The sequence below is a fragment of the Trichosurus vulpecula genome, chromosome 3 (assembly GCF_011100635.1).
Source record: "Trichosurus vulpecula isolate mTriVul1 chromosome 3, mTriVul1.pri, whole genome shotgun sequence".
NCBI lineage: Eukaryota > Metazoa > Chordata > Mammalia > Diprotodontia > Phalangeridae > Trichosurus > Trichosurus vulpecula.
In genome coordinates this window covers 209931101-209947009 of record NC_050575.1, presented here as the reverse complement: position 1 = coordinate 209947009, position 15909 = coordinate 209931101, and the positions used below count along the sequence as shown (strand labels likewise).

The window sequence follows — 15909 nt, the reverse complement described above, 5'->3', positions numbered from 1 at the left end:
TACCTCTATCAGGGTACATGGATGCCCATCACTAGGTGGCACAATCTAGGCCACACAGCCAGCTTACCAAGTCAGGGTTGAGAAAGAGTGCTCTCTAGAAGGTGACTTAGGAGTAAGAAGGAGATCTCGTGCCAGCCCCTCACTCTCATGACCAGTGGCGGCTTGCCCTGGCAGTAGTGAGGGGTTAAAGTGACAGCAGCTGGCACTCAATCAAAAGAAAACCAATTTACATGCTTTTCTGGGCTGGGAAACTGAAGGCTCTGGACCCTTGCTCCAATTCTTGAAGCCAGCTTTGTTCTTTGAATAGTCAACATTCAAAGCCATGTGTGCCAAGCAAGAAAAACTCCATGTTGTGTAGTGGTCCTGCTGAACTTCAGATCTAATCAAACTCGGTGCATGCTTTACTCTATCATTTGTTTACTCTGTGGCATAAACCACACCCCCAACCCCCCTCCTTCCCACCTCCCCCCACACACACTCCTTTGCTGGCTCAGCCTCCATATCACACTTCCTAACTATAGGTGTCCCCAAGGCTTTGTCCTTTATCTCCTTTTTTCTTTCTACATTCTCTCACTTAGTGATCTCATCAGCTCCCATACATTGGCTTTGGTATCACCTCTATGGAGATGATTCCCAGATCTTTATATCCAGTCCCAATCTCTCCCCTTTGCTATTTCCAGGCTCTCCCTCTACTACTCATTCAGTAACCTCTCCTCCTTTGAGGATCATTCAGTCCATCCAATTCACACAATCAAGGTTCCAGTAGTTGTGGTCCTGACTTCCAGGACACTCCTTCCTTCTTTAATTAGTTTTGTGCCTGGCTCATTATCTTGCTCTCCTCTCCAACTCCTGTCCTCATAGTAGAGTATTTCAACAATCCAATACTCTACTCACCCAGTTCCTCAACTTAATCATTTTCCATGACCTATTCCTCTACCCCACCACAGCTACACATAGGGATGTGGTCATATCCTTGATCTTCCCATCATCTACAAGTGTTCCAAATCCAAATTCGTGAACTCTGAAATTCCACTGTTTAAGCATAATCTTTTGGTCCAGGTGTGGGGAACATGTGGACTTGAGGCCACATGTGGCCTTCTAGATCCTTAAGTGTGGCCTTTTGACCAAATCCAAGTTTTACACAACAAAATTTGGATTCAGTCAAAAAGTCACACTTATGGATCTAGAAGGCCACATGTGGCGTCAAGGCTGCACATTCCCCACCCCTGCAGTTGGTCTTTCCACCTCTCCCTCTGCCTTGCAAATGGAAACCCTGTTCTCCATCCTCACTGTGACCTCTTATCCTTCTACCCCTCAGTTCTTCCAAAAAAAAAAAGAAGCCTGCACTGGCTACACTCTCTTCCCTTTCCCATCTTGACCCCTGGGTGAACCAGTTCAACTCTACACCATCCTCTCCTCCCAATTCCTTTGTCCATTGTATCCTGTTGAAGATTTCTCTGTGCCAAACCCCAGACTTCACTTCTACTCATTTGCTGCTGAAAGAAACTGAGGCAAGTCACAAAACCAGACCGACTAGGTCCGAGACAAATTAAAGTCACATGATCATGACTGAGCCCTCACTGCAGCAAAGCAATCCTTTGCCAGTTCCCTAATCAATTCACAGTGGCCTTTTCCAAACATTTTCATCTCTCCTCTAACTTCACACAGCCACCCTCCCCTTGCCCTCTCAGCTGAGAACCTTGCCTCATATTTCACTAATAAAATTGAGGCCATTGGCATAGAGCTCCCTCTTCTCCCATTCCTCTCAAATTACTCATATGCCTTCTGCCACTATCTTCTCCTTCACTCATTACCCATGAAGAGGTAGCCCTTCTCCTTGCCAAGGCAAATACATCTATATGCTTCCTTAATCCCATTCCATCCTGTCTTCTCCAGAAGATTGCCCCCTCCATCATCCCTACTCTCTAATTTTCAATAATTTCCTGTCTGCTGGTGCTTCCCTCTCCATCTCCAGTTGTCCTGATCTGTATCTGGCCACTGGATCCAGATGGCTCTGGAGGAGAGAGTAAGGCTGGTGACTTTGTACAGACCTCTGTCACTCAAATCCAATTTACTTGCAAGTCATGTCATCATCTTCCTGACATCAAGAACGAAGGACAAACCACACAACAACAACCACAAACATATTCGTGTCTCTCCATCCCGCCAAAAGCTTCACTTGATCTGCCCGTCCCTGTTAAGCTATTGTGCCATACCCCTCCTCCCTTTGGTGGTTAAACTCCTTAAGGTTTTCTACAACAGATGCTTCTATTTCATTTCCTCTCACTTAATTATCTTCTAAGCTCTGTATAGTCTGGTTTCTGACCTCATCATTCAACTGGAATTGTTCTATCCAAAGTTACTAATGACCTCTTAATTGCCAAACCTAACGGCCTTTTCTCAATCCTCGTGCTCTAGACTTCTCTGAAACTTTCATCACCCTCTTCTTCTTGATTTTCTTTTCTCTCTAGGTTTTCATAACACTTCTCTCTATTGCTTTTCTTCCTGACTGCTCCTTCTTTGTCTCCTTTCTTGGACCTTCATCCCTGACACACAGTGTCTGACACACAGTAGGTGCTTAATAAATGCTGGTTATCTGACTCCCTTGAGCTTCGATCTCTCATCACCAATTTCCCACTGGATATTTCAAACCTCTGCCATATCGCATCTCCAACTCAATAGGTCCAAACCAGAACTCATTATTGTTCCCCCAAAATCTGCCCTTCTTCCCTACTTCTGTCAAGAGAATCTCCAGTCTCCAAGGTTAATATTAACCTCACTGTCATCTTTGAGTCCTCACTCACTCTTACCCCACATAGCCAATCAGTTGCCAAATCGTGTTGTTTTGACCTCCACAACTCTTCTCCCATCCATCCCCTTCTCTCCACTCTAACTGCTACCACCTTGGTCCTGGTTCTCTCCTCACCTCTTTTTGCCCCTACAATGGCATTCTAATTGGCTTCCCTACCTTGTCTCTCTGCCTTCCAATCCACCCTTCAAACATGTGCCAAAGTGACATTCACTAAGGATGGATCGGATCAGGTCACCCCCCCCCCCCAACTCAATAAGCTCCAGTGGTTCTCCATTGTCTCTAGGATCAAATAGAAACCTTTCTGTTTGACTTTTAAAACCTTTCACAGCCTGACCTTTCCATCCTCTTTACATATTACTCCCCTTTATGCATTCTACACTCCAGCCAAATGGGCCTTCTCTCTACACACATAGGACTCCAATTCCCACCTCCAAGACTTTACACTAGCCACTCCCCCATGCCTAGAATGCCTTCCCTCTTCGCCTCTTTTCTTCATTCCTCTCCAGGCTGCACTCCTGCCTTTCTCTCCTCTCGAATTTTCTCTATGCATAAGGTTCCTCTTCATTTCCACCCGCTCCCTTTCCCACTTCCTTTTACGTGTTGCACTCATTCCTCCTTTAGAATGCAAGCTTCTTGGGGGCAGGCACTGTCTGTCTGCTTATATTTGTAATTCTAGTGCTTAGCACAGAGCATGGCACATAATGCTTGTTGACTCATAGACCTCCGCCTCACAGATTCCCTCCCTTCTTCAAGGCCCAGCGATAGCACCTTCTATACCTTCTAAATGAAGCTTTTCCTGATCCCCCAACTGCTAGTTCCCTCCCTCCCTTTTATTTAATCATTTTGTATTTATTCTGTATATGCTCAAGTCTGTCCGTGTTGTGTCATTTCCCCTTCTTCCCCTGCCCCCCAATAGAATGTAAGCTCCTTGAAGGCAGGGTCTGTTTCTTTTCTTTTTTTTTTGTCTTTGTATCCCTAGTACTTAGCACAGAGCCTAGCACATGGTGGAGACTTAAAAAAAGATTGCTGATTGATTGACTCTATGAAATCTAGGTACAACCCAACCAACACAACCTACAAAGCCACCAGCTCCGGAGTGTCCAACAGTGGCACGTAGCTTTGTAGCAGTTAGAGCCACGCTGGTTCCCATTATGGTCCTTTCTTCTCAGAAACAGCCGTAACTTCTTAGGGAATTGGCTCCAGACTTGGACTGTACCTCTATAGGTCACTAAGCAAGGCAGTATTTGCCAGCTTGCCTGTAGATGACCCAGAGCCTTTCCATAAACTTGCTTTGTGGGTCGGTAGTCTTTACAGCCCCATTTGGCTTGGCTGGGTAGCAGAGGTACTCCAGTTCCCCCTGCCAGAACATTTTAGGTATAGAAACAGATGGGAAAAGACAAATACATAGAGAAAAACAAAAAAAATCCTGCTCCTTTCTAAGGAGCCAAGGCTGAACTTACCGACTCATCACACATAATCTCCAGTATTACTTTGACAGTCTTTGCAGATAAGTGTTTTGGCAGAGACAGTCTGCACTTTTGGTCTTTCAAGCTTGATTTTCGGCTTTCATCTGCTTCCTCCTCCTCTTTAGCAAAAGAGAATAAGAGTAGATGAGAACAAGAGAAGGGGTGGGGAGAAATAATTTTGCCTTTTTTTTTTTTTGCAAATTTGACTTTTGGAGACTGTGAGAAAGCACCATCATCTTCTTTTACTAAAAACTGATAATTGTGGTGGTGATGGTGATAACGGTGATGATGATGGTGGTGATGATAATGATGATGACCGACATTTATGTAGAGCTTTAAGGTTTGCAAAATGTTCTATATTCAGGAGTATGCTGGTGCCAGCTCATAGAACCAACTGTTAAATTTTCAGTGTGAGCATTTATACCTCAGAAGTCAGCAAATGCTACAAATCAGGACTTGATTGATTGTTTTCCTGATTGTCTGAACTTAAGAAAGCATGGAGAAAACATTAATAATGTGGATTAAACTTTAAAATGTATCAGGAATAGGTTTTATTAAACCAGAACACTCCTGTTTATATACATTATCTTATTTGAACTTCACAACAACCCAATGAGGTAGATTAACTACAGATATACCCCCATTTTACTGATGGGGAAACTGAGGCTTTAAAGACTAAGTGACTGGTTCTGGAGTCAGGGGACTTCTCTGACACATCAATCAGTAAAAATCAATAATTAACACTTATTAAGCTCCTCCTATGTGCCAGGCACTATGCTAAGTGCTGGGAGTACCTACTACATGTGTGACCTGGGCAAGCTATCTAGCCTAACTGATCCACAGTTTCCACATCTGTAAAATGGGAGAGTTTAGCTGCATGGCCTACAAAGTCCCTTCTGGGTTTAAATCAATGTTTCTGCAATCCATGGCTATGCAGGTCAAATTTAAACTCAAGTCTTCCTCACTCTAGGCCTAGTACTCTATCTTGCTATAACTCGCCACTTCAACTGGAGGAAGGGGAGAGAGAGACAGACAGAGACAGAGAGATACAGACAGAGACAGAGAGACCGAGAGAGAGAAGAAAGAGGAGGAGGAGGAGGAGGAGGAGGAGGAGGAGGAGGAGGAAATCATCAAACTACTTTTTTCAAATTCACAGAACTGGGGAAATTCAGTGGGAAACAGAATCAGGACAACTTTAAAGCTATGTTGAATTTATTACGGGCTTTTAAAAAATAAAATCTACATGTGATAGAAATGTATGGTTTCACACATAATCCTTCATTTCCTTGTATATGGAACTGTTCATGTTTGTTGGTATGTAAAGTTCAGAACAATAAAAATAAAAACATTTGTTTAAAAAATATACTATAGAGAAAGATTTGGGTTTTTTTGTCAGACCTGTGATTTTCAATGATGTAGAGAATTCCATTTGAGGAAACACCCTCTACCAGCACAGAAAGGAATCTGCTCTGTGACTTGTAGTCCTAAAGTGTTGGCCAGAGAGCTAAAAAGTTAAGTGACTGATGCAGGGTTACACATCGAGGTTGAACTTCTTGCCCCTGGGGGCTGGCTCTCCATCCTGCAGGGCCCCACACAGTGACACAAGCAGATGGGAGTTAAGCCAGTGTCTAACTTACCTATCATCAGCAGCAGCTCGTGAACTAACTCTGTGGCTGACTTCTTCTTGCAAAGAGAAATAGGCCCCACATTGTCCATGAACCAGTAGTGGGGTCTGGTCCAGGGAAGCCCCAGTTGCTGTAACTGGATGATTTTGTCCGCATCAAGGGCTTTGTTCACTAAAGCCTTTGCTTCCTCCTCATTAATTAGCCAAACTTCCTGAAACTGCTTGTCATTAATAATTGCAAAATGCCTGTGAAGGGAGAGTCGTGGAATACGTCATGCTGACTTAAGGGCAGTGGTATTCTGGTAAATGTTTAATAATAGGCTGGGGGCGGGGGGAACACAGAATGTATGAAACACACACACAAGGTTTAATCTGCCTTACTAATATCATCGCCATTACTTTCTTAAGTCTAGACCAGGGGTGGGGAACCTGCGGCCTCAAGGCCATATGTAGCCTTGTAGGTGCTTGGGTGCGGCCTTTTGACTGAGTCCAAGTTTGACAGAACGAATCCTTTTATTAAGGGGATTTGTTCTGTGAAGTTCGGATTCAGTCAAAGGGCCGAACTTGAGGACCTAGAGGGCCACTTGTGGCCTCAAGGCTGCATATTCCCCACCTGTGGACAATCAAGAAAACAATAAATCAAATCTTGATTTTTATTTTGCTGATTTCTGAGGTATAAAGGTTTGCAATGATGGGCTGACTCTAGAGCATCCCTGCACAATGGGCACTGGCTGTAGTCAGGTAACCATGGCAAGTCCTAAGTAAGTCAACTCCTCACTTATTAAATGCTAAACTGCTCCCTAAGAAGGGGTCAGGTCCCACTGAAGGAAAACCAGAGGGCTCAGAATTCTTGCATGACTTCCCAAAAATCTAGTACAATCTGAGATTGCGGATTTGAAGACTGAAAGACTTGCAACCACCTCCTCTCTTCAGGGCCCCCATCAGAGCCCAAATTCCCGACTGCATGGTTACCGCATGGTTTTCTGCAAATCCCTGAATTGCATCACGATGCGTTTGTAGTCTGCAGTCAGAGTTACATTGTCGTCGTGGTATTGCTTTATCTGCTTCGCTATTTTCATTCTTAGGTTGTTCAGCACATCATGCAAGCTGCCCGAAAGGGGAAAGAGAGGAGTTTGGAAGATTAGGCAGAGGCACAATTCAAATTATTGACCTGCATGAGCTACAAGTGGGAGGAAATGGCATAGGAAGGATTTGAACACAGATCCTCTCTAAAAGCATCTCCTGGGGGTAAAAAGATGTGCGATCTAGCCTTGGCTCTAATAAAAATAAAACCATCCTTGTCCTAAAAGAGCTTACTTCCTACTAGACGTATGGGAGGCAGCAGAGAAAAGTGGAAACTGCCCCGAATGTCACTTACTACCTTTCCAACACTGGGCAAGTCACAGTCCCTACAGTGGCTATTCCAAGCCTTCTCTTCTCCTTACAAGCCTCCTAGACCAACCCCATCCCAGATTTCACAGCTCAGGACCTCCCCTCATACTCCACTGAGAAAACAGAGGCCACCCACTGTCAAATTCCTCTCACCTGTCACCATCACTCCCGATTCTCCCTGCCTTTACATCTCATCATCCCTGAACATATTCTCTTACTCTCTACTGCTTTACCCCAACAGCTGATGAAAAGGTGACCCTTCTCCTCACCAAGGTCAATCCCTTCTACACATACCCTTGATACTATTCCCTCTTATAGTCTACATAAATTACCCCCTTAGTCATTCTCCCCTCCGTTATCTTCAGTCTTTATTAGCTTCTTATGTTCCCCCTCAAGTGTATTTCTCTTCCCCTCTCATTTCATTCTTTCATTTTGTTTTTTTAATTTTTTAAATTTTTTATTCATTTTAAACTTACATACAAAATGAAAAAAGAACATTTCCATATACACAGAAGAACATGAGAGGATTCAATATAAAATAATAAATTTTCGTGTCACAAAAACCTATGCAATAAAACCTACATGTTGTTTTCAAAGCAACCCAGATATTCTGTGTTTCCTTCTAGATTTTCTTTTGTTCTCTTCTGTGTACTTTTTTCTCCCCCATCCCCAACTTGCTCCACCCTAGAGAAGGCTACAATTAAATGTGAATATACATATAATATAAATATACATATATATATATATACATCTATAAACATACACACTATATGTACATATACACACATATAAATATATGTAAGACAGTACTATGCATATTTCTATTTGTCATTTCTTTCTCTGGAGGTGGATAGCATCTTCCTTCATAGGTCCAATTCTTTCTTTTTCTAAATCATCAAGCTCATGATTTCTTATATCACAGCAGTATTCCATCACAATCATATACCACAGCTTATTTAGCCATTCCCCAATTGAAAAGGTGTCTATTATTTTAGACAATCTGATAGGGGTAGAATGATAAAGTTATTTTAATTTGCATTTCTCTAATCAATAATGATTTAGAGCATTTTCTTATATAATTATATATAGTCTTGATTTCTTCATCAAAAAACAGCCTGCTCATATCCTTTGATCATTCATCAATTGGGCATTCTTTTAAAAACAAGTTTTTATCAATGTCTTTGTTTTTCACATCACTATAGTTTCTTCCAGTATAACTTCCCTCCCGTAGCTCCATCTCATATAACAAAAACAAAGAAAAAGGAAAGGAAAAAGGGATACGAACAGTACATTGAAAAAAAGTCTGAAAATATGTACAATGTACAACACTTAACAACCCACCTCTGCAAAGGGGTGGAATCAGGGTGTCTTTTCATTTCTTTTCAAGCCATGTTTATCTTTTATAATTTTGCAACATTCATTTTTAATCCTTTTGTGTGGCTGTTCTTTCCATGCACATTGTTGTAGTCATTGTATATACTGTTTTCTTGGTTCTTCTTACTTCACCCTACATCAGTTCATGGAAATCTTCCCATTCTTTTCTATTTTCATCACAGTTATGATTTCTTAAAACACAATAATACAATTCTTCTTTTAGGATCATCAAAACAAAACAGAACCACTTGTAGGATACCGGTCTAATGAGACTTATAGGGTTCTGAGAGGTATGCCATGTATCATCTCTTCATATTACAATGTAAAAGTTTTATGTTTCTTCTTATGTTTCCCTGGACTCCTGTGCATGTACTTTAAAGTTTCTATGCAGCTCTGGTTTTTTTTTCATCAGAAATGCTTAGAAGTTTTCTATTTCATTAAAGATCTACTGTTCCCCAGAAGGAAATCACTCAGTTTTCTGTATAAGTTATTCCTAGTACCAAGACCATATCTTTTGCCTTTTGGAATATCACATTCTAAGCTCTCAGCTCCTTTTACAATGGTGGCTGCTAAATCGTGTATGATCCTGACTGTGACTCTTTGGAACTTGAACCTTGTTCTTTTCAGCAGCTTGTAGTATGTTTTCTTTGGCTTGGAAGCTTTAGATTTTGGCTATACTCTTCCTTGGGGTTTTCATTTTGGAGTTTCTTTCAGATGGATTCCTTCTATTTCCACTTTGCCTTCTAAGAAATTTGGGTGTTTTTTTTTTCAATTTCATGAAATATGATGTCTAAACTCTTTTGTCCATGGCTTTCAGGTAGTCCAATATTTCTTAAATTATCCCTCTTCAATCTGATTTCTGGGTCAATTGTTTTTTGTTATAAAATACCTTACATTTTCTTTTCTTGTCTTTTCTTTTGGCTTTGTTTTAATATTTCTTGTTGTCTCATGTGGTCATTATCTTCTATTTGTACCATTCTAACTTTCAAGGAGTTTTTTGTTTGAGCAAGGCTTGAGGAAGGTTATTTTTCCAATTCGCTACCTCTGCTCTGATTTGACTCTCCTCTCTTCAAAGTCTTGCTGCCCTTTACCCTTAATTCCCTCATCCCTTGCCTTTCATGCCCTGCCAATCTTCAACTCTGGATTACCCACACAATCCATCTTCTCCAACCATACTTGAGTGCTGTTGGCAGTTATACCACCATGCCAATCAGGCTGCATTTCATTAAAGCTCAACTATGCTCAACAACAAAACTTCGGTTTTTCCTTGATTGAACCTCTATCTCATTCTTGCCAGTAGAAGCTCTAAACCTTTTCTTCCCGAGCACCCAAAACCTCACCCATCACTTTCTCTCTCAGGAAATGTCCTTAAGTTCATACTTTACTGAGAAAATAAGAGACCACAGGCCACGAGCTCCTTCTCTCCTTCTCTATATCTCAAAACCTTTCTATGAATTCCCCCAATGCCCTCACTTTACTCCTGTCACTTTGTCAAGGCTGCCCTCTCAGCTTATGCTCAACCTCTCTCCTTCCTTCCAACAGCCTGCTCCACTGATCCCTCTCTTTCATCTTCATTTCTGCCCTTTCAACCACTGCCACTACCACCATGTTGTCTACAAACATGATCAGATCTACTTCTCTCTTAAAACTTTCACTTGACCTTGCCATACAGTCAAGCTATTATCCTATAGAAAGAAAGGAGTAAGGAAGAAAGGAAGGAAGGAAGGAAGGAAGGAAGGAAGGAAGGAAGGAAGGAAGGAAGGAAGGAAGGAAGGAAGAGGTTAAAGTGTCAAATGTGGCAGAGAAACAAAGGAGGAGAGATCCCCTAAGAAAGATACATCACTCTATCTTACCGGTTGATCCTTCTTTTCTGCTGGGACTTAATGATTGTGTTCTCTTCATCTCTTTTCTTCAGCACTTGGAAATTGTACTCTAGTTTTTCCTGGTTTAGCTGATAAGTTGCTTTCATCTGCTGGAGCTGCTGTTCTAGTATCTGTTAAAAAACACTAAATACATTCTAGAGGGCTGTAGAGTTTGAAGAAGGCTGGGGGAAAGAGAAGAATGACCCTGTAGGCTCTAAGATGGCATGTGTACACACACACACACACACACACACACACAACCAGAGGAATGCTTTCAGCTATAAATAGCTTCCTCCAGATTCTCAGAAAAGCTAGTACTATAGGCAAGAAGTTGGTGACCCCACTAAGCTTCACACAATGTTAATATTTTTCATTAATATGTAACAAGGAAGTCTATAATCAAAGCACACTTCACTCTGGTACACAAAGCAGACTGCTCAGAGATACTACCAGCTCAACCAGAAATGCCCACTGTCATTTAGAGAAGGGGTTAATCCTGCAAACAAGAACTTGTGAAACTTGTGAGGTTTCAAAATATTGAGTTTTCTGTGACATAGCAGCAGCTTTGGTCTTTATCAAACATTGTGCTCTTTAAATATAAGACCAAATCAAGGCAACCACCTTTATAGTTTTTCATGGGCCCAACTGCATTGACTTGTTCCTTCATGCCTTCTCAGAGGAGGTAAGTAGAGCAGGGGAATCATGAAGTCCTGGGAAATGCAAAGGCTGGACCTACTTGTCCCCTGTTGAAGGGAAAAGAGCACTTGGTCCATCTGCCACCCTTGAGGGCCAACCTCCCCTGAGCTTCCTTCTCCTCCTGTTTCTAGGAAGACATGAGCCACTAGCTGAGCAAGTCAGGAGAGGTGGGACAGGCACAGGAAGGGTTAAAAGTAATGCCATACTCATGACCTGGCCTACCCTGATAGATAACTAGCTTGTAGGGAATTTGGAGCTGAAGGTATTAACAAGTTAGAAAAATAAAGGCTTCAATAAAGAATAAATTCCCCGTTTCTGAGATAAAAATCTGGTTGTGGGGCAAGTAGTTTAAGCCCCACCTTCAAATAAAGGAGTCAAATGGACAAAGGTAGGCCATAAGCGACCACATCTGCTCCTTAATTAGTGTACGGGATAAAATCTAGGGCACAAATAGATCATTAGTGTGGCCTCAGTCCCTCTTTTATTTTAGCTCCTTAGCCAGGGTCACATTCTTATGCAACTCTCCTAAGAGAATTCTTAGGAAATTCTTAGGTAACTCGCTAGCTATGTGATTCTGGGCAAGTCACTTCACTTCTGCCTGCCTGTTAAGCCATCTCTAAAATGAGAATAACAACAGCAGCCCCCTCTACCTCCCCCACCCCAATCTGGGTTGTTGTAAGGATCAAATGAGATAATATTTGGAAAGCACTTGGCACAGTTCCTGGCAAATAACAGGTGCTACGTCAATGTCAGCTATAATGATTATCATCATCATTATTATTAATACAAGCTGGTTGTTAAATTTTCAGTATGAGCATTTACATCTCAGAAATTAAATCAGGGCTTGATTTGTTGTTTTGCTGATCGTCTAGAGTCTAGACTTAAGAAAGTGATGGAGTAAATGCTGATAAGACAGATGAAACTTAAAAACTGTGCTTTTGAGAGAGGCTGTTGTTAAGCATTTACCAGCATATCCCAGATATGTACAAAATACAAAGCAAATACAAGATAACATCAGAGGTAAAAGTATCTACAATCAGGGGACAGCAGGAAAGACCTCATGGAGAAGGTGGAATATTGAACCATCTTAAAGAAAACAGGAGGCAGCTAGATGGCATAGTGGGCAGAGGGCTGGATTTAGAGGACTCAAGAAGACCTATCCCAGCCACTTATTAACTGTGTCACCCTGGTCAAGTCACTTACAGTCTGAGCTTTCCTCAATAACTACAGCATCTACTTCCCAGGGTTTTTGCAAGGATCAGCTGAGCTAACACATGTAAATAAAGTATTTTGCAAATCTTAAAGTATTATACAAATGCTAGCTGTTATTAAGACTTTTATTTTACTAAGCTTATAGAAACAGTAAAATTAGGTGCTTTATTTTCTCAGATCCATGTTTATTACATTACTAGCTCACAGATGAAGATTGACTATGGATGTTTTATTACTAGCTTGTTATATTACTAGTTACTTATATTATTAGTTATATTACTAGCCCACAGATGAAGATTGACTATGGATGGACATTCTAATTCGGGACTCAACATTTTTTTCTGAGTCAGTCAAGGCAGAGAACTGGGCTGTGGGTACCCAAGCAGGTCTCACAGCCATAATCTTTCCCCTGAAAAACAAAGGAAGACAGCTGAACAAGTTACAGCCTCACAGGTGTTTTGAGAAGACAAAGGATTAATCCAAGTTGGATCAGATTTGAAAGATGAATAGGGGAGAGGGAACTACTGATCTAGAAGATTGAAGTTATTGTCAGGGCACAGTGACCAAAGGGCAACTGGAGTGTTCTGGGAACAATTCATACAGTCTAAGCAGGTGCTTGCCATTGTCTTGACTAATGACTGCATGAGATCACATGTCCCCATGATTTCTTCAGAAGAGCAATAGTGAATCTACCCAAGTGACAACACTCGCTCTAGAAGCACAACAAAATAAGGCAGACTTTGGGCACTGCTGCAATTGCCACGGACAGACAGAATCCACAAAAGCTAAAGTGGCAGGCCATTTTGCTTATGTGGCCTCTGTTAGCCACTGGTCATTATCTGTACCAATTCCCACACATTGATTAAAAAATATCGCATCTTTCTACATCAATAACCCAATCCTGAATTGCCTCTTTGGTCTCACCAAGAATTATTCCCTACAAATAAACGACAAAGTAGGTTTAGATAAGAGTTTTATCAAGAGAATTTTAGTTGCCCTATTTTTTAAGCCTGCATTTGCCATCTGATCATCTCTAGTTTTGTTTTTGTTTGTTTTTTCCTGCTGGGTTGTATTTTCTGTTCATGGTTTTTCATAGGAATTTATGTCAAGTCAGGCATCCCTCCTTCCTGTACTCACGCAATTGCTTTTTCTCCAATTTAGGACTCATTTATCCCTAGTGAATTTCATCTTGCTGGTTTCAGCTGTTTCAGCTCACGGAGAGTTTTTTTAGGGCTGATGCTACCACCCTAGGTATGAACTAGCTTTGGGCCACGTGCAGGTTGGATGACTATGCCTTCCTGGTCCATCTCTTTAGAAGACAAGGGCCATGTTGTTAAGAAAATACTTGCTGAATTGACCTTTACCATCCCCCATCCCCATTTCCCTGCCATAGTATGGGGAGTCAGTAGATAATGAGCAGTCAGTCGCCAGTCTTCCCTCTCTGAGCTCATCTAGAGAGAGAGGCTGAATGGACTATGGTTTCCCTCCCCCACTGGCCTAACCTGCACATCCAGCTCCAGCTTGATCTTGATGGAGTTGTACTCTTCTGAGTCCCGAACCCTCTGCTGGTTCAACTGCTTCTCATAATCCTCTACTCTCTTCATGTGGCTTGTCAGATATTCCAGCTGAAGTCAAAAGGAGGCAACAACAAGCCTAACAACTGTAATTTTTCCAATACTTTACCATGACTGACCTGAACAAAGCCCAAAGAGAATTTCATATTTCACATAATTTTTGCAAGAAATGTAATTAGGGTCAGAAGCACCCTCCCCACCCCACCCCCCACACCACCACTACCAACACCCCTCTTTGGAGAAGGGAGGCAGCATTCTGCAGAAAGCACCAGATGCTACATCAGGGTACCCAGGTTCAAATCCCAATGCTGATTTCCTGGCTATGTTATTCGATTTTCTGAATCTGCTTTATTCTCTGAAAAATGGGGATTATAATTCTTGCATTAGCCACTTCAGTGAATTGTTGTGAGAAGAATGCTTTATAAACCTCTGAGAGCATGCAAGTTACACTTCAGGCTAGATGAGGCTACACTCATTCCATTAGTTCTTACTGCCTGAACTTGGGGGGAAACATTGTCACAAATTTAAACGTCTAATTTTGACTCTGGGTGATGCCCCTATGTGGTCTATACACCATCTCCTCTTCCTTTACATCTGTGAATTGAAAAGGAAAATACTGACCTGGGCTTCTCAAAAATTCCAATGACTTCTCACCCATGTCCATTATCTCATAATGCCTGCTTTGATCAAGCACATTCACAGCCAGTGTAGAGAGCCGAGTGTTGGGTGAAACGAAGGCAGGAAATGGCCACATAGCAGGAGTGGACTCAGAGGGTGATGTACATGGCACTTAGGCAGTCCTCACCACTGGTGAGCAGGCAATAGCACTCAACAAGCAAGAGAACCAAGGGTGGATCACAGTAAAAATTAGTCAATCAAGAAGCACGCACTTAAGTGCTTACAGTGAGCCAGGCACTGTGCTAACCACCAAAGACACAAAGAAAAGCAAAAACATTGGGCTCTGTGCTTGGAGAGTGCACGCAAACCACCAGGTATAACGTGACCATCACATCCAAGTCTAAAGCGATCATGAGATTCAAAGAGCATCCGTACTGCTCAAGAGGCCACCCGCCCCCCTTGTTCATTCACCCCTTCATTTTTTACCTCCTTGGAATTGTGAATGTGCATCTCACGCTCCCATTTCTTCTTATTGCTGATCAATAGCTCTTGTCGCTCTTGTTCAAATGCTTTCTGTGACCAAAAGAAGGAGAGGGGCCTTGAGCCTGCTTTGGTTGGGCATGAGCTCTGTCTATATCACTCCTTACAAAGACTGACACTCCTCCTCTAAACAAAGTGCAAAGGAAGGCCCCTGGCTTGAAGCTGGCAGCCCCAGTGGTCAAATTTTAAGGAACTGGCTATTTATTAAAGGAGTCAAATGGACAAAGGTAGGCCATAAGTGACCTCATTCCTAAGGCTCAGCACCAGTGGCAGTTGAAAGAGTAGTTAGGGAGCAAGAGAATCCAACCTCTGGGAACTAAAGGGAAACCAATCATGTAGCCCAGGGACTACATCCACACTTTAGGACAAGATGAAGCACACAGACCAGAGGGAAATGGCCCCTCTGCCACTGGTTAGGGTGCCCATGAGGCCGAGGCACAGCTCATCGGGTAAACCTAGAGGAGAAGCCTAGGAATGCAAAACAGAGAAGGCCTAGATTTAGTAGTGGGATCCCATCAGTTTCTAGGCATGCTTCTGCAGGGTAAGCACTGTTAGACACATTCTATGCACTCAGGATCCTGGACCCATTCTTATCCTTCCCCCTTTTGGTCAGATTACTAGCAGTGTGACCCTGGGCAAGTCACTTAACCGCTGTCTGCCTCAGTTTCCTCATCTGTACAATGAGGATAATAACAGCACCTACCTCCCAGGGTTGTTGTGAGGACCAAATGAGATAGTA

The 15909-nt window shown here is 42.2% G+C and overlaps 1 protein-coding gene across 1 annotated transcript in view; it reads right to left on the bottom strand.

Annotated features, from left to right (window-relative positions):
* DRC1 (dynein regulatory complex subunit 1) overlaps nucleotides 1-15909 on the bottom strand; it is a 47199-nt gene that overhangs the window by 7021 nt on the left and 24269 nt on the right. Inside the window, exons 6-11 of the mRNA XM_036751800.1 lie at nucleotides 15117-15203; nucleotides 13941-14063; nucleotides 10522-10661; nucleotides 6875-7009; nucleotides 5916-6148; nucleotides 4273-4397 (exon numbers count right to left, since the gene is read on the bottom strand). Of these exons, the coding sequence (XP_036607695.1) occupies nucleotides 4273-4397; nucleotides 5916-6148; nucleotides 6875-7009; nucleotides 10522-10661; nucleotides 13941-14063; nucleotides 15117-15203 (843 nt within the window). The remainder of the gene's footprint in view (nucleotides 1-4272; nucleotides 4398-5915; nucleotides 6149-6874; nucleotides 7010-10521; nucleotides 10662-13940; nucleotides 14064-15116; nucleotides 15204-15909) is intronic.